This window comes from Catharus ustulatus, chromosome 5 (genome assembly GCF_009819885.2).
Source record: "Catharus ustulatus isolate bCatUst1 chromosome 5, bCatUst1.pri.v2, whole genome shotgun sequence".
NCBI lineage: Eukaryota > Metazoa > Chordata > Aves > Passeriformes > Turdidae > Catharus > Catharus ustulatus.
In genome coordinates this window covers 68263785-68281084 of record NC_046225.1, presented here as the reverse complement: position 1 = coordinate 68281084, position 17300 = coordinate 68263785, and the positions used below count along the sequence as shown (strand labels likewise).

General features: G+C 40.2%; 2 protein-coding genes across 5 annotated transcripts in view; both read right to left on the bottom strand.

The window, feature by feature from the left end:
* The window catches only part of POLN (DNA polymerase nu), an 89301-nt gene extending 86582 nt beyond the window's left edge, over positions 1–2719 (bottom strand). The window contains exon 1 of the mRNA XM_033060967.1: positions 2593–2719. Within this exon, the coding sequence (XP_032916858.1) occupies positions 2593–2713 (121 nt within the window). The 5' untranslated portion in view covers positions 2714–2719. The remainder of the gene's footprint in view (positions 1–2592) is intronic.
* A 1512-nt stretch (positions 2720–4231) lies between these two features.
* On the bottom strand, positions 4232–16247 carry HAUS3 (HAUS augmin like complex subunit 3). 4 transcript variants are annotated; one of them, XM_033061414.1, is made up of 5 exons: positions 16014–16247; positions 10101–11635; positions 8634–9070; positions 6831–7059; positions 4232–5510 (listed from the first exon to the last, which is right to left on the bottom strand). In XM_033061414.1, the coding sequence occupies exons 2-5, from the start codon at positions 11022–11024 to the stop codon at positions 5244–5246; spliced, it is 1857 nt and encodes a 618-aa protein (XP_032917305.1). In that variant the 5' UTR covers positions 11025–11635; positions 16014–16247; the 3' UTR covers positions 4232–5243. The 4 variants fall into 4 exon arrangements, with proteins under 4 accessions (XP_032917305.1, XP_032917303.1, XP_032917306.1 ...); XM_033061412.1 differs by lacking the exon at positions 16014–16247 and adding an exon at positions 12721–12994; XM_033061415.1 differs by lacking the exon at positions 16014–16247 and having other exon boundaries at positions 10101–11143; positions 11585–11615.
* Between the last annotated feature and the right edge of the window lie 1053 nt (positions 16248–17300).

Below are 17300 nucleotides of genomic sequence, written 5' to 3'. Positions count from 1 at the left end.
CATAGTAAAGCCAGGGGTATGAGCAGGAAGGAAAAAAAAGAAAAATCCAAACTCTAGAAACTTCACACAACTTAACTGTTTTCTTGGAATTCAGCAGCAGTATTACACAAACCTTTGTTCTATAAAGCATTATTTGTATATGAGTTCAACATATCATGTTCTACAAACTAACCATGTTTCACCTGCAGGGGATAATTTTTTCACATTGTTCATCTTGCAACAGAACAGGCATTTTAAGACCAGGTAAGAGAGAGCAAGGAGAATTCAGACCTGACAAACTGACAGGAAGGTAAGGTGACACCAGTCCCACGAGTAACAGGCCAGGCACCAGTGCTGGGTCAGACACAGCAGGGAGGGAGTCTGGGCCCCCACTGAACTGCAGAGACCTTTAGCCCATGGCTCTGAAAGCACAGATGCTGCAGTTCCAAGAAGGCTTTGCAAATGCACCTCAGACTCACAACCATGGCAAGTGAAACCATTAGGACACGTGTATCTTTTGTGCCTTGACACTGCCCACAACGCCCAAGAAGAGGAGAAACAAGTGAAGCCTGCAATGAAGGAGCAAGGGCTAACAGGCTAGCAGTAATCCCTCAGTGGGTACAGAAAGAGGAACAGGGAAAAAGAGAACTCCCCTGAAGTCCAGGTCTCTCCAGAGTTTGCAATTAGTTGGGATTCCTCTATGTCTCAATTATCTTATTGCCCAGCCAAAAGACACCTCACAGCCCACGTACACAAAAATGCATTTTGTCCCCCCACACTTGAAGTACAACACTAAACTGCTGCTGTCAGCTATGAATTTGCATTACCAGCAGCAAGATACTTTCTGAAACAACAGTGGTGTTGACCAATGTCAAACAAAGCATAAAGTGATCTATTTCAATTTATTAGAACTGTTTTGAAAAAACTTGTCTGGGCCAATCAAGACCTTTGTCTACAGAAGAAAATAAGCTTATTTCTGCATGTTGGTGTAAATGTATAATCAGACATTTAGCTCCAGCTCAAACTTCTAACCTAAGCTGTTAGAACAGCCAATATGGCACAGCTGTGTTTGTAGCTTCCAACATTTTACTTTTAGTTTTCTCAAAACTTTCTACAACAATGAAATAATCAATTAAGAGTGATTGTATCTGAGCTTACATTCAGTGCTTTTAATTGTTTCACAGCTGGACACTTTTGCCTGACAAATCCAACCCCCAGAGAAGAAAATGATGATTACATTTCTCTCCTCCAGCACACAATAATCAGTATGACAGGTATTGAAGAGATCTGCAACTTGCTGAATTACGGCAAAGTATCGCCAGATGGCAGCAGAAACCCATCCTTGCTTACAGCTCCTCAAGGCTTGAGGGAAAGATTAGAGCTCCACTGCCAGGAAAATCACAGAATTTCACCTAGGTCAACCTTGTAGATATTTGCTTTATTTGAGCCCAATATTTACCTTCTAAATATAAAACATTTTTTTCCATTAAGTAAAATTAAAAATTTAAAAACCTATCTATAAAATACAGTTCATTGTAGTCTGAAATAACTAACATCGGAAGTTTGCAGTTGGTTTTGGTTTCTTAAGAGAGGCAAACTTTTTTACAGACTCACACTAAAGCTATATGTGTGTATATATATATACATATGAATATCTATGTACAGGCAATGACAAGGTAGCAAGAGAAGTAAAATATCAAACTGAGACTAAAAAGAGATCGAATTTCCTTTAAAATCATCTGAGTTTTGGTGTCAGATGTACCACATACAAAGTAACATTTTAAAATTAACTCATCCCTCATTTCTTTAAATGAGTGTATCACTGATTTACCAGGCTAAACTGATCCAAAACTTCACTTAGAGAGGAGCCTGAACCTTAATACAGAACAGTAGCTGCAAAAACCAGGATGTACACACTAATAAATGTTATATTTAAAGCCCATTGATAATATTCTAGGATCTAGTTCTCAGGAGAAAACAGACAACTGAAATTAAGCAAAACCCTTCTACTTCTTTCCAGAGCCACAGTTTGACAGCCTGCAACTTGCACAGAACTGAGAATAAAACTGCACCTTGCAAAACCTCCCCAGTATCCACAATGTTCTAGATCTGCTGATGCACTTTTAACATTACCTAATTTGTTCTCTCACTGGGACCTTTGTTCACTCTTCCCCCTAGAATTTCACAAGGAGCACACTGCTAATGAATGTGTTTTAAGGATAGGCATGACTCTGGAGAGCTCAGAGGTTCCTTGTTAAGTTCCTAGTATCTCCAATGATCTTTAAATATCTAGTCCAGAGTCAAGTTAATGTATGCATCTATGACACTGTAGTACTTAAGTAATAGTTTGAAATCCCCCTGTAATTCTGTACCACATAGCAGGAACAGAAAGAGAAAAGATTAAATTGGTGGTACCATTCCTTGCACTCTCATAGTATTACTGAATCGGAAAAGTCACAGCAGCAAATATCACTTACAGCTTAAAATTCCTTTTCTAAACCTGAAAACCTAAAGTTTCACCTTTTCCTCTATTTAAAACCAGGAACTAGAGGTTTGGTATTGCTGTGTTTCAATTTTTCAACAGAAAAACACAAATAGGCAACATTTACTCACTCTGGTTATTTTCTCTGTCTTTCTGAACTTCTACAGGAATAGACTGCAAAGCTGTCATAATCCTCTGAGCAATATCAGATAAAGGCACTTTAGAAATCTCACATCCTATGTACTGCTCCATTTTTAAGATTAAACCTAAATACAGAACACACAAATTATGAATTAATAAGGGCCATGAGTAATCCTCACTTATATTCTGTTGAAATTAAAGATAAAATATAGTGAACACATTTAGTCATTCATTCTTGGAAAATTCATTCATAATGGAAAATTACATTTGCTCCCAGACGTGCCTATTAGCACTTTACTGGAAATAAGTATACAGTAATTTATAAAAACTAATTTATTTGAAATAGTGTTTTAATATACTGATCAAAAAATCAGCAGTCCTAAGTACAGCTAACTTGTATTAAAAAAACAAATCTGACAAATAAAACAAGAAGTATGTATGTCTGAGATACGTCTCCCCTCCCAGCATCTTTAAACTTCTCTGTAACTAGCATGTGCATACATTTACTGTTACTAGTGCTTGGATTTTACCAGGAAAAACCCAATTAACTTTCAAGAAATTGCCAAAACATATACAGCCATTAGCTATGTACTGTTTCAGAAAATACTTATCATAGAAGGCCTCTACTTCCTTAAATTTTGTATAACTGATGCATTCAAATACTGCTAGATATTGGTAACGTAAAAAAAGCTACTATATCTAGTCCATTTAAGAAACTGGTCAGCAACATCTATAGTCTCTACAAGCTTTGATCCCAGCTACTGTTGTTATAAATGTTATCCTTTTCTGAAAAGGAGCTGCTTTTCCACCTGATCTATGTTCTGTAGTACCTACAAAATACTTGGAGAGTCCCCAGGTAGAACACACACTGGAGAATCACAAGTAATGGTGTCCACACTGACGACCTGTTGCTTTGCAGTTAGACCAGAACATGTAAAGCTTGACACAAACACAAGAGAAACATCCAACACTTTAAAAAATACTTAAAGGATCCAAGCTGTACAAATCAATCACTCTAACCAAAACCTGCTGTTGACTCAATTACTCCTATACAAGTGGGTAACTGGAGTCCTGTTACTCTGGTCTTCACCCACTAGATCCAGGGTATGAGCAGACTGTCAAATTTAACCAGCAGCAAACAACAGTTTCTCTGCCTACACAGAAATACTTTTCTTGGCTCAAGACTACAGGTACATTACAACTTGTAATATTCATAAGTACAAATATTTGCATCCAATTCAAAGAGGAACATCCATCACGCTGCATCAGCACTGGCTACATCTACCTAGTTGTAATTAGTAACCATGTGAAGGAAAGGGTGAGAGGTGCAATGGCTGTCTTCTCCCTGACATTCCAGGAGTCAGAAGTACAATCCTTCTCCACACTCAACTCCTCCTGATTTCTGTGACTAAGAGGAACACTTCTTTCCTGCACAGGGTTAAAGTGCTCCCTGACTTCTCAGGCTGGGAAGCAGCAGTCACAGCCCCAGGAGCAGGTCAAAATGAGAACCCATTAGACTAAATATAAACAAGACACCGTGCTTGAGAACAGGCCTAGAAAACCCTCATAGATTCACCATAAATATTAACCACACTGCACTGAATTGATGGAGTTTGGCATTTAATAATAAACACAAAATATAGAGTTAAACAATGAAATCCAGACATAGACACTCAACCAGTAAGCTTAAAAAAAAATTGCACATTTGAAAATAAGTTATAATCACACAGAAGTTAAAAGTCTGCCATAAAAATAGTTTTAAGACTATTGTTACTGAATTTAATATACTAACCTTCATCAATATGTACAGTGCTTGAAACCAAGCACAGCTGATCCCATCAAAATATAAAAGACTGGAAGTTATCATACTATAAAAGCCTATCTAGTTCCATTGGTACAGGAAGCTATATAAAAATTTGATAAACAGGTTAACAATGCACATGAAAGCACAAGTGTGAAAACATCAGCCCTCTGAATTAAAATGCCTATCATTTTAAATTATAAGGCAAACTCAGAAGTACAAAAGATAAATTTAAAATTCTTGTTCATTGACAAGAGCAGTAAAAGTATGGACTTCAATGGAGAAGACAGGCCATAAGTTAAACTAAGAGATATTGGAATGGTCTTAAAACAGATTCTGGTACTCCAACACAAAACCAAGTCTTCTTAGAAGAACTGTAAGGGAAACAATCAGAGTATCTGCTGCCTTTGAGAACTCTCCTCTTCACTATGAGCACATTACATTCTTGCTCCAAAATCTGGAATGTCTTCTCCACATTTATTTGGCAGTTCAATCAAAAGTTCTTAGCATGCAAAAAGACTTAACTCAAGGGTATGACATGTTCCTATTGATGCTATGCTGTGTGCAGCAGAAATGCACATACAGACCAGCAGAAGAGCAGCCTGAATGGACTTCTTTCAAATAACCAACAAGTACTTCATAGCCAAGAGTTCTGACAAAACTGAGATTTAATTCAGTGGGCAGAAGCCATAAAGCAGCACAATCTCAGCTGGTAACAGTGACAGTTAAGATTCACTGCTGTGACAGGTGTCAGCCTTGACAACCTAATGCTTATTATTCCATAAACTCCTAGACAGTTTACATTAACATTTTCCTTTCTTAAGAGTACATTATTGCTGTTTAGTCATGAAGAACTCCACTGGTTGTGAAATTCTTGTCTTCCAGACCACTGGCTTTAGCCTGAGACTGCTGCTCAAGCTTCTCCACCATCTCTTTCAAGTGCTCTTCATCTGTGAAAAAATACACATACAAGTCTCTTTCCATCTGATGCAGCCTATTGGACTCTAAAAAGCTTCTCTTCGACTTCAGATCAGCAACCAGATCCTTAAGGAGATGTCTTAGTTCACCTAAATCCACTTCCAGTTGGTGGAACTGCTCAGTAAGATCCTAACAAAAAATAGAAGACAAATAATTATTACTTTTCTATTTTAATACACTAGCTGAACTATAAATATAAAAGGCTTTTTGCTTTGGGAAACCATTTGTTTATAATCAAAAAGTAATCACAAGAAAAACCAGAAACAAAGATAATAAGAGATTCCAATCCATTTATGTAATTTTTGAGTTCCATGTAACAGAACTCATATTGTATTATGCAAATGTAATTTCATTTACTAGTTGACCAGATGAGTTAAGACCATAAGAATCTGAACCTGACCTAGAGAGCTGAGTGAATGACATTTTCTATCAATTACAAGTCTTCACTGCTAGTCAAATCTTAAAAGGAAACAAGTTAAAAAAAAAAAAAAGCACAACAATAGAGTAAAATCAATTTTACAATTAAATCATTAAATACCAGCTACAACTTTCCCAACTGGAATTCTTATGATAGTTCAATAGAAGCTGACTAATAACTTACTTGCACATTTTTCCCTTATTAAAGGAATTACTTTTCTTGAGAAATAGTAGCAGTAGAATGAGATGTCATATTTTAAGAAGCAACTTCAATCAATAGGAAGGTATTTGATTTAAAAATGTGTAATCCCTAAATACATACTGTTCCAATTACAGTGTCATTTTTAAATAAAGAATGTTCTATACATTGCAAATTCATTTGACAGATAAACGTTAAATATATTTTTATGTAATTAACCAGGAAAGTATTATATAACAGAAGATTTCCCTTGATGCATTTTTGAGGTATCTACAATGATTTTAAAACTATAAGGTGCATTTAACAAGCCCTGTTCCCATTTAAAAGATGTTCTAAACATAACACCTGAGGGTTGTGCAGCAGGACTGTCCTACTGCAAATGTCCTTCTGAATTCTGGTATTTTTATTTTGTCCAAAAGACCCACACATGGCCAGGCTTTTAAGGGGCCAAACCATACTATTAGAGTCTTGGACGTAACAGGGGAGAAAGCCTATATGAAATGAAGAGAACTTCAATGAGTTTTCCAGTGACACCCTATCCAGACAAAGGATCTCCCATACCACAAGCTCACAGGAATACAGGACTGCACAGGCCTTTGAAAGAAATTCAGTTAGATGTAACGGCTTGCTCAGAAAAAAATTATTACCTGCCAGCATTTACAAAAATCCAGCATTTGCCAAGAACAATGCAAATGTACAGCATCATCATGGTAACAAATTTGTTGCTGCTAAGTGGGGACAGTTTGCATGTCTAGAGCCTTCACAGGATACTTTTGTCATTAAAGAACACGACACACAAGGCAGTAATTTGAAAAAAATCATGAAGGGCTTACCGGCCTCCGGAGCTGTACTTGATTTGTTCCACAATAGACAGCACCATGAAGGGCATCCACATCCCTTTCCAGGCTGGACAAAAGGAGAGACTGCTCTTGAGCAGATGCTGCCAGCTGATCTTGTACTGTAGCACAGTCCTGCTTTAACTTCTGAGCCATCTGCTCCAAGCTTTTGTATGTTTTAAACAACTGTTGTTTTTCACTTCCTCCTTCCAGGAGCTGATACAGCCTGTAACAAGTGAAGTTACACACACAAATATTTTAACTTTCCTAAGCACTCTATCATCATTAGTTAAGAGAACATGTCTGTGTTGACATGTCAGAGGACAAGTAAGGTAAGTACTGCTGAGGGCACTTTTACAACACTGCTGTATCTCCCACTGATTTCAGGACTCCATCTGTATATAGCAGTGATTAATAGGAATCCAAAATATTCCAGTATCAAATCAGCAGCAAGGAAATACTAAAGTAACTCTTAGTAAGTACATCATGAATGAATATAGAAGTTGACAGTGTGCTTTTGCCAACTATTTCCTAACACATCAAGGGCTGCAAAATAAGAATTTTTTTTTAAGTGCTGAATGAAAGCAGATTTCAACGGCCAATGAGAAATAAAAACAATCTTTGTAATATTTTCAAGCTTACTGAAGTATTTCCTGTTTTCTATCTACAAAGAGAAAGCTAAGAAATTCTCCAATTAGTTACAATGCAAAAGACAGCATTACACATTATAGCAAACTGTCCCCTCACTGCATCAGGAACGGGCCTAATACAATGACAAACCACATTACACAGTCCAAATGTTACTGCCACCTCTGCATAACAAAATCTTCAGGAACTGATCCCCAGTATATAATCAGACTGGCTTTATTAAGAGCTGGAGTTGTATTTCAGAAGTAACTGATTGTTTTTCAAGGGCCTTCTGTTTACAAACCCTGTAAGGTTTTTAATTTTCAACTTCCCTTCCTTTTTAATTTTAAAATAAAGTAGCCAGAAATACTCAGTGACTTGGAGACTTTATAACAAACCTGAACAAAAATGTAACAAGCTGACACAAACACACAATAGCAGTAAAATTTCTGCCTAATTCTTCCAGTTATTCACTGTGCCAAACCATACTCAGTTATCATTTATCAATTATTTTAAAAAAAATCAAACAATTAAACCACCATTCTAAAGAAGGAGGAAAAATCTGACAGCAACACATCAATGTATCTCATGAAAAGGTTTAGTCTTGATAGAACAGCACAGCACATATCCTTAACTACATCACCTGAACTTTAAGGAGACTTAATTACTTAGATGGTGAAAAACCAGACTCCTACGTGGGTGCCAGGACACTCAAACCAGATGGCAAATGAAGCAGTAAAAATGAGCTAAACACATGTCACAGTCCGAAGGATCATTCCTCTCTCCTGCCACACGGGGGGTTTGGCCGGCTCAGCCAATGAGGCCGTGCATCCAGCCTGGGAAATCTCTGCTACTAACATCTGTATCTCTAGAGTATCATGAGGTGCTAGGTAAGATTTGGGTTTAAACATTCTTCATGTTACAGATATTAATTAGGAATGCTTCAGTAATATTAAAATGACTGATAACTGAACCGTTTTTCCTCAGGCAAACCTGAAAAGAATTTCAAAGTTTCACATCTTGAATACTTCAATTCTTGAAAATTCAATATTCTAATCAGCTACAGCAAGTAAGAACTTGGCAGCAGGCCAGGCTTACCTTGCCTGAGCCTTCATCTCCTCAATATTATTTCAAAGAAGTCCAAGTTCAACAGTGCCTAACTATAAGACTTACCTGCAAGAGAAACCATCCTCTGAACTAATAGTGCTCCTTGGCTTTGCCTTTTCAGTTTGTTCAGCTATCACCTGTAGTCTGTGCTGCAACTTATCTGTGCTTCGTTTCAGATATTCTACCAAATTCTCAAGCTGGCAGCTGATCTCCTGATGTTTCTTCATCTCCATTTCACAGGCCAGCTGAATAAGTTCAAATGATGTTTTCTGTCTCATCAAATGCCTGCCTACTTTATTTTGAATTGCAGCATAACAGTCCTGCCGAGCAATTTGGTGATCTAAGTATTCTTTCACCACTGGTGCAGTCAAAAGTTGTGCGTTCTTCTTAAGAAGAGGAAGCAGCTCTTCATTATTTATCTGAGCTATATCTTGTTTAATTGCTGAAATTTCAGCACGCAAGCTAGATATTTTAGCATCAATGTTTTCCTGTTGTCCAATGCCCTGCATAAAACAAAATATTTGTGAATTTCTTCATGGCTCCCCAAGCCACCTCCCAAACATTTCTTCAGTTCATGTAAAATTCATGTATTTATGTTACATTTAGTTACAAAATTAAATGAAAACTCCACAAGTAGTTTTACAGACCTTTACAAAATAATGCAAATACAGATGAACGAAGTAGATAATAAACATATTTCAGTAAAAATCTCATTCTATCACAGGGTCAGGAAAGTTTACTGTGTTAATCATAAAAACAGCAGCAGTTTACCTAGCACTTATTTCAAGCATATCTAACTGAAATCTCACAGGTAAACAATTTTTTATATGCAGTTGGATGATCAACACTGCTGGCAGAATCAATCTTTTTCAAATTACCCTAATCAATCAAGTCCTATATACTAGTCATCCATAAATGAAAATATACAAACTGACATGATGCCTCAAGTTATTCCAATGACTGGCATAAGCAAATACCTTCCCTTTCATTATAATTTCTTCACAAATTCCACTAGCCACATGTGCCTGTCACTCACTTGTTGAGAGACTTCTGGGGCTTCAACTATCAGATTCATTTATTTGGTACAAATACTTGAGTTTCCAGAGTCTGTGAACTAAAACTTTTAATGTTTATGCTACACAAGATAAACAGGAATACATTTATCATATTGGCTCTCCAATACCACAAAATTGTAATCAAAGCTAAGATTGTGTTTATTGCACAAAGAGCCAGTTCTAACTTGAAAATTCAAAAGTTAAACTAAACTAGAAAAGTACTACACATTCTAGAATTTAAAAGGTAGTAATGCTGGAAAGCAGAATTAAAGGTACTGTACCACACTAAAGAATTTCTGCCTGTGGAAACTGAAGATGTTTCACAAGAGCAGTTTTGTGAGTACGACAAATTTCATAAAAGTTCACTACATAAAAATAATTGAAATAACAATAACTCAGCAATTCCTTTCACTAGATCCAGTGGAACTTGCCTGTCTGTTTACACCTCCAGTACCTTCTATCACCTTTGATGTCTCACCTTGTCTGAGGGCTGCAGCAGGCTCTCTGCACACTTGAGAACTGAATTCATGCCCTCCTCTTCAGCTTGCAGCTGAATTCTCTGGTTCTCACCACAAATATACGCTGCCTGGAGCCTGGCTATCTCTCGCCTCTCTTCACAAACTTCATCAGCCTCATCAAAAGGGACTTGCTTGATAAAATCTTCAAGTTGAAAGCTGCCTTCATGTGAATTTTCAGTGCATTCAGACGTACCTTTATAAAAATATTTTTTTATGTGTGATGCAAGTGCTGCAGTGCTTTGTTCTTCCACAGACAAATATTTGTCCAAAGAAAGTTTGGAAAAAAACACTGGATGTGTATCCGACCCTTGTTCTGAATCTGAAGCAGTGAAGAAAGAGGCAAATTTCTTCACTGCAGCTGTAAGAGACTGCAGGTCATTGTCAAGTTTCTTATTTGCTGCAGTAAACGCTTCCAGTCCTTCTTTCCAACTCTTCCGTGCTTCCTCCTCTCGGCTTTGGAATGTTTGTAACACGTGGCTGTTTGTGGTAATCATCAGTTGAAGTTTATCGTGCCAATGAATTCGAAGGTTTTTTAACTTCCGAAGAGTCTGAAGCTCATCCTCTAATTTCTTCACTTCTTCCTCTTCTTCTATGTCCTTCTCTTGGCTACTGTTGGTTGAACCCGTGGGCTCCAAGGTTTTGAGGACTTCATCCAATGCATTTCCTTCCAAAACAGGCTTACCACACTGGGGAAGATTATCAAAATCCCGCAGTTCTTCTTCACATACCACATGCCTCTCATTTATGTTTCCACAAAACCATTCCAAAACTGATTTTTCTTCTGAAGACTCAAACATCCAGTCAAAATCATCTCCATTAAGCTCATCAGCCTCTGGATATCCAATTTTTTTAAGAATTTCCACAAAATCCTTTCCACAGCTCATGATGGAAATATTTTTGTAATCAGAAAAGATCCAAACACATGAAAAAATCTGGGGTATTATTCCAGCTTTGACTTTTTTGCCATTTAAAATGAATAGTCAGTATTTTAATAAAAAAGAGTCTGTACAGGAAAAAGGAAGTGTCAGATCACAAAAAAAAACCAAAACCCCTGAATGCTGTTTTGGATTAAAGTGGCTATTCAAAGACTAGAAATCAATTTTAATTTCAGATATCCTAATATATTTTGTTGATCAAATCAGGACATATTTTTGTATCAATTATATCCCAGATCATTGCAAGCAGTAATGTTTTTCCTTTCACATAATCTTATTATGAAAACAGTATAGTATCATTAATTTAAAAGCAACAGGTGTTAATACTGAGCAATTAATTGGCCTGCAAAAGTGATTTCACTTACACATTTTTCTGCACATTCATTTAAAAAACCACCCACGGTTATTTTAAATCTTCCAAGATGATCAGGGTTTTCAGTTTGTTCTAAAAACAAAACTACAGTGACATTACACTGCACTTCAAGGTCTTGGCTATAAGGGTTTTTTACCTCAACAGCAAGCAGAATCTGGTCTTCTAAACCTTTGTTTTAAAGTTTTTTCTGAAAATAGAACAAGAAATACTTTAACATATAAATACCTCAACATAAAACTGCGGGCAACTTTATCAATAATAAAAAAATAAAATTAAGACCAGGCTAAAAATACTCTTGTGAAAACAGTTACAACTTAAGAGAAAAGGGAGTTTGCTGCTTTTCTGTTTCCCAGCAGACAAATAATCGGCTTTGGGATCCTAAAACACGTGTAACAGACAGCAAAGCATATGGGATAAGTTATCAACAGTCAGGAGGCCTTATCTGCAATTTTTTAGTTTAAGATTACTTAATAATCTGTTTCTAAAACATACATTTCAGCAGAGACCCCCACTCTGCCAGCCAGCCTAGAGCGCTGAACAAGGAATGCCATTACTCCAATGTTCCCATGTGTCTGCTTGGCTCAGAGACCGCAGATGACACAGAACGCTGAGCGAGTTTGTCACAGGGCAGCGCCCCGAGCGCCCTCTGCCCTCCGTGCATAAAGGGGAAGGACACTTTAATGTCCTAAAAACACATAAATATGGGTGCCAAGAGGATGCTGGCACACTGTGCAAGGAATAATGGCCATAAACTAAAACACAAGTTTGACTTTAGCATGAGGAAGAACATCACGTTGAGTGGCAGGGCACTGGAACAGGTTGCCCAGAGAGTTGGTGAAATCTCCGTCTCTGGAGACATTCCAAAACAATGCGGACTCTCCTGGGTAACCTGCTCCAGGTGACCCTGCAGGGGGTTGGACTGGACGGCCTCCACAGCTCCCTTCCAACATTCCTGATTCCGTGATTCTGTGAAATAATGGCCCCCTCACAGCCCTGTGCCCGGACACCCAGGACACCACGGCACTGCCACTGCCCCCAAACACCACAAACACCAACTCGGAGCCCTGAGGGAGCGCCCGCGATGGCCGAACCCGCGCGGGCCGCACAAGCGGGGCCCTCAGGGGCCCGTCCCGCCCCCGGGGCAGCCGCTGCCTCCAGCCGCACTGGGACAGGACGAGAGGTCGGAGGGGAGCGGGGACGCGGTGACGGCGGCTGATCCGATCCCGTCCCGCCAGAGCGAGCCCCGAGCCCGCAGCACAGCTCCGTACTCACCCCAGCGCTCTGCTCTGCCGCAGCGGCGGCTCCGGGGCCGGGCAGCGAGGCGGGAAATGGCGGGAAAGCTGAAGGGAGCCTCGGGGACGGCCGAGGGAAAGGGGCGGGAAGACGGAGGGGACGCTGAGGGAGGGCTGAGAGGAGGCTTAGGGAGGGCAAGGGGCGGCGGCGGCGGGGAGGCCGAGGGAGGGGTGAAAGAAGGCTCAGGGAAGGCTGAGGGGAGGTTCGGGGAAGGCTCGGGAAGCGCCCACAGCTCGAACCGCCCGCCACGCGCGCTGTCCCCGCCCCGGCCCGCCCCGCCCACCGCGCTTGCGCGCGCGCCCGCTCCGCCCGCGGGGGCTCCGCGCATGCTCGCAGCGTCCGCTCGCCAGTGACGTCACGCGGCCGGGGCCGACCCAGCCGGGCCGCGCTTCCCCTCAGGCCGGGCGGCGGGAGCCCCGTGGCTCCGTCCCGTCCCCTCAGCTCCCTCAGGCCGGTCCCTTCAGCTCTCCGCAGCTCTCGCTCCCCGTTTCCCCACACGGGAGGGGGAGGATGGGGCAGACCTGCCTGCAGTTGATGTCGCCCCGCTGTGAGCGCTGTGCCCAGCAGCTTCCTTGACGCCCAGACATGGCTAGCGGCGGGCGCTTCCCCATCCGTACCCAAACTGCGGTGTTGGTTTTCACCCCTGCTTAGTCCTTTCCGTAATTCATGCGCTTTATGTCCTTGGATTTGCCTGGTGCCTTTTTGAACATGCTGACACATAACTTCACAACATCCCAGAACATCATTAAGTGCAGCTTGAAAAGGCACTTCCCTAATTGTTTTGTAGCTCTCTCTAAAACCCATCAAATGATTCCTGGCACTAGCATATCAGGGTTTGGTCACTGCCTCCTCTACATGTACCTTACCGTGGTATTCATGGCAATTTACCAACAACCAGAGCGTTTTTCTTCAGCTTTTTCCTTTCCATCTTGAGTCCCAAAATTTGGCCTCTGTAGAGCCCGTGCTCCGCTCCCTGCACTGTTCCAACATCTTTCTCTGAACCTTTTACAGCATCGCTGTGCCTTGCTTAGGGTGCAGAGACAGGACTGCACAGAGTCCTCAGGGCATGGGTGTACCAAGGTTTTCTACGGAATCCTCATTTCCAGTGCCTTCCTTACAATGTTTTCTTGGCTTTTTGGCTGCTGCTGCCCGTGGAGTTACCAGAAAGCTCTCAGCACAGATTGTGGGACCTCTGCATTGCAAGGCTGGTTCTCAGGCGAGCATTGTGTAAATTTGTCACTAACACTCCGAGCATCCTTTATCAGCCACTCCTCCAGTTTAGCTGTCTTCACTTCCTCTTTACATTTCGCATGCCACGTTTTCCTGGGCTTCCCCATGTGCCTTGTGATAGCCTCCTTAAATTTCTCATTGAGTCATCATGCAAGGGTGGGGAGGTCTATGCCATTTTTTTCTATTTATGTCAGACATTTTACCTTGGCTTCTAGAACTATATTTTTAAGCCTTCTTGGTTTGGAGCTGCTCATTTAGGGTTTGTTTTGGCATTTTCCCCATTTTTGCATAGGTCATTTTCTTAAAATTGAGTATCTCTTTGCTTTATTTGTCTTACATTCATTTTAGTGTTAAGTTTAATTATATTGTGGTTGCTACTATTGAGCAGCTCACCCACTAATAGCTCTTGAATTAGATCCTCTGCACTGCTGAAGACTAAATTCGAATGGCATTTCTTTTTGTTGTGGTTCATAAGGCTGGTTATTCTAAAAAGAAATAATTTATTGTATCCAGAAATGTTATCTCTACATTTCACCCTGATGGAGCATTGAGCCCGTCTGTATGTGGGTGGTTGAGCCCTCCCACTACTTGTCCTAAATGTGCAGCTTCTCTAATCTCACTTAATGCAATTGTTGAAATGAATCAACACAGGGAAATGAGCAACCTTGCAGCTTAGCACAGCTAAGGCAAGCTCACTTTAGGTTTTCTTGATCAAAATCAGCACCTGTATCACTTGCAAAGTGCAGAATGTTGATTTCTGGTATTATGTGGTCTGTGCAAGACATTTTTAGACTAAACCCTGACCTGGCAGTGAGTTCTCATGGGCAAAAAGAGCTGTAGTGTTGAATTCCTCCCCATCAGATTACAGCCTGATCTGCAGCTGCAGTTTAGGCTGGCTGAAGTTTTCAAATCATCTTGCAGATAGAGTGCATTGTGTCTGTCCAACAGGGAAGGAACAAAAGCATTCACAAGCTTATTTCATAATGCCCTTGCTGTTTCAGTTCAGTCAGTTACTTGCACCAAAGTCAACTTCTCCTACAGTGGTATTTTGCAGACTTGGGCTTCACAGTGTTGTGGTTTGGGGTTTTGGAGGTTTTTTTATAAATATCAGTGTTACTCATGTTTAAAATGCTTGCATAAAAGCAAATTTTAAACATCTAGAAAAATTCCTAAAATTCTGCTGTCCACCATCAGCTCTGCCGATGAAGTCCACAAATACATCTGATAAAAGTTTGCCCATCTTTTGTCTATCAAATTGTCTGCCTGGATTGCTGCAACTCAGTTCAGTTCCTTCAGTTTCCTGTGTGACTGGTTCCTCTCCCACTTTCCAGACTCACACAGCTATGATGTCCCACCTCCTTTGTGGCCTTTCCCAAAACCTATGTTCCCATCTGTTTACCTGGGAAAGCAGCACTACATGCTCATTCTGTAGCAGATTTTGAGTTACGTCCGTGCTGGCCAGTGGCCACCTCTTGAAAACAGGGAAGAACTCAATTTGGCCATGTTCAATGCAGGAAATTATTTCTTTTTCTTTCTACCCAGACGTGGAATTTCCATGAAAGTTTTCATCGTGGATTATTAATTGCAGGCTCCATCCTATCTCTGCTTTGGTAAATTTGGTGAAAATTAGCCAGAAGGTTCAGAAGTTATCAAGGAAAGGAGGAGGGGAACAGATGGACGAAAGAGAAGTTGACAGACAGCATGATCTCATAATCCCTGCTGGCATAGGAATTCAGGCTAGAATTGGAATATTTTAGGTCAGAACACTGTGCAGTTAAAATTCTCATTTTGAAAGAACAAGCCTCTAAAGAGAACAAATTTTCATTTGTTAGCCCATCGATCAGTTCTTAGGGCAGAGATTAAAAAACAGCCTTCTACAAACATACTGTCACAATTTCTGACAGCCCTTTTCCCCACCCAACCTCAGACCCATGTGCTTCAGTGTTTGCCTTTGCAGCTCCTTTTAGGTCAAGATTGTTTTCCTCTGATTCATTTTGTTTTTTGGTTGTGTTCAGGCAAAACATAATTAAGGCTTACCTTACCCTTTTTTTCCATTCTAGGAGCAGTTGTTTTGCATCTGATTCCTAGAACTGGAGAGGCTGCTTAGATAGCATATTGCCTTTACAAGCCATTTTATGGCGAATTCCAGCAGATCAAGGCATAAACATTTCTGGAAGGATGTCTGCAAGCTCTGCAGTATTCCATCCATACCACCTTGTGTTTGTTCCACTGCAAAATATGACATCATTGTGCCTGACACCTCAGAGAGGAGCTCTGTTACCCACAGTCTGAGGCTGTAACAAACAGCCAAGGAGTGCAGTGCCACCACACAGGCATTGCAGCTGCCCAGTCTAAACCCTCCCACTGGGATACATCTGTCACATGAAAAACTCTAAGTCGTTTGCTTGTTACTGCTTAAGAGTTTTGTTTTGGTTATGGTTTGGTTTTGGGGGGAAAAAAAATCAACACAGAGGAGGCAAGGAGACTTTTAGCTGGTGAACTGTAACTGTACAGAAGCTTTTTGATTTTGCATCATACTCCACATCTGCTCACAGCAGCAGGATTGCAAAGGTCCCTGCTGCAGATTGTTGGAGCAACAATCACTCTTTGGAAACACCCTGTCCTAAAATGTAATTCATTGCTTTAGGCAAATTTGTATTCTGGATTAAGCACAACTTTTGAAGTGCCATGTGAACTTTTACTATAACAAAGTCAGAAGAGAGGAATTTGGCACCAGCTTGCTTTCTTTGCCAAGTGCATGTATCTTCTCTCCAGAGGAATGGTAGATTTCATTCTGAGACCTTGTATTCCCAGAAAAGCAGGTCAGAGAGATTAGTTTTCTTCAGCTTTGTTGGATTCAGTACCATAAATATACAAGAAGCTCCTTCATGTTTGGGCTACCACTCCTAACATATTTAAACATATAATGCACAACTTTTCCTAGAAAATTGTTTGTTTACTCTCCTGACCCTGTTTTGAATAAAAAACCCAGTTTTCATCCTGACAGGCAAAGCAAGCTTCTGGATGTTTAGTATTAAATTTGAATTATCCATCATTAGAGAAATGAGGGAACATATTTTTCTTATAAACAAATGGAATGATATGGCAAATGTCATAAACAAAGCTGTACAGATCATAAACTGTACAGGATTTACAAAAATAGTGCCACCACATTTCTAATTTTTTTTTTTTTCCCAATGCAATTCTTGTGCTGAGAAAACTGGTGCTGTCACAAAGTACAGCACTGCTAAAATTTTATTATAGCTATTTTTTCCTGTTGGAGATTAATTTATAATAAGTTATTAAGTGCTAGATTGTATTTTATTTTG

Bases quoted from the DNA above. Each gene is read 5' to 3' on its own strand.
- HAUS3 (XM_033061414.1), bottom strand. From the start codon at position 11,024: ATGAGCTGTGGAAAGGATTTTGTGGAAATTCTTAAAAAAATTGGATAT. The intron at 9,071-10,100 runs GTGAGACATCAA...TGTTTTATGCAG, and splicing joins TGCTGCAGCCCTCAGACAAG to GGCATTGGACAACAGGAAAA. The intron at 7,060-8,633 runs GTAAGTCTTATA...CACTTGTTACAG, and splicing joins GAGGATGGTTTCTCTTGCAG to GCTGTATCAGCTCCTGGAAG.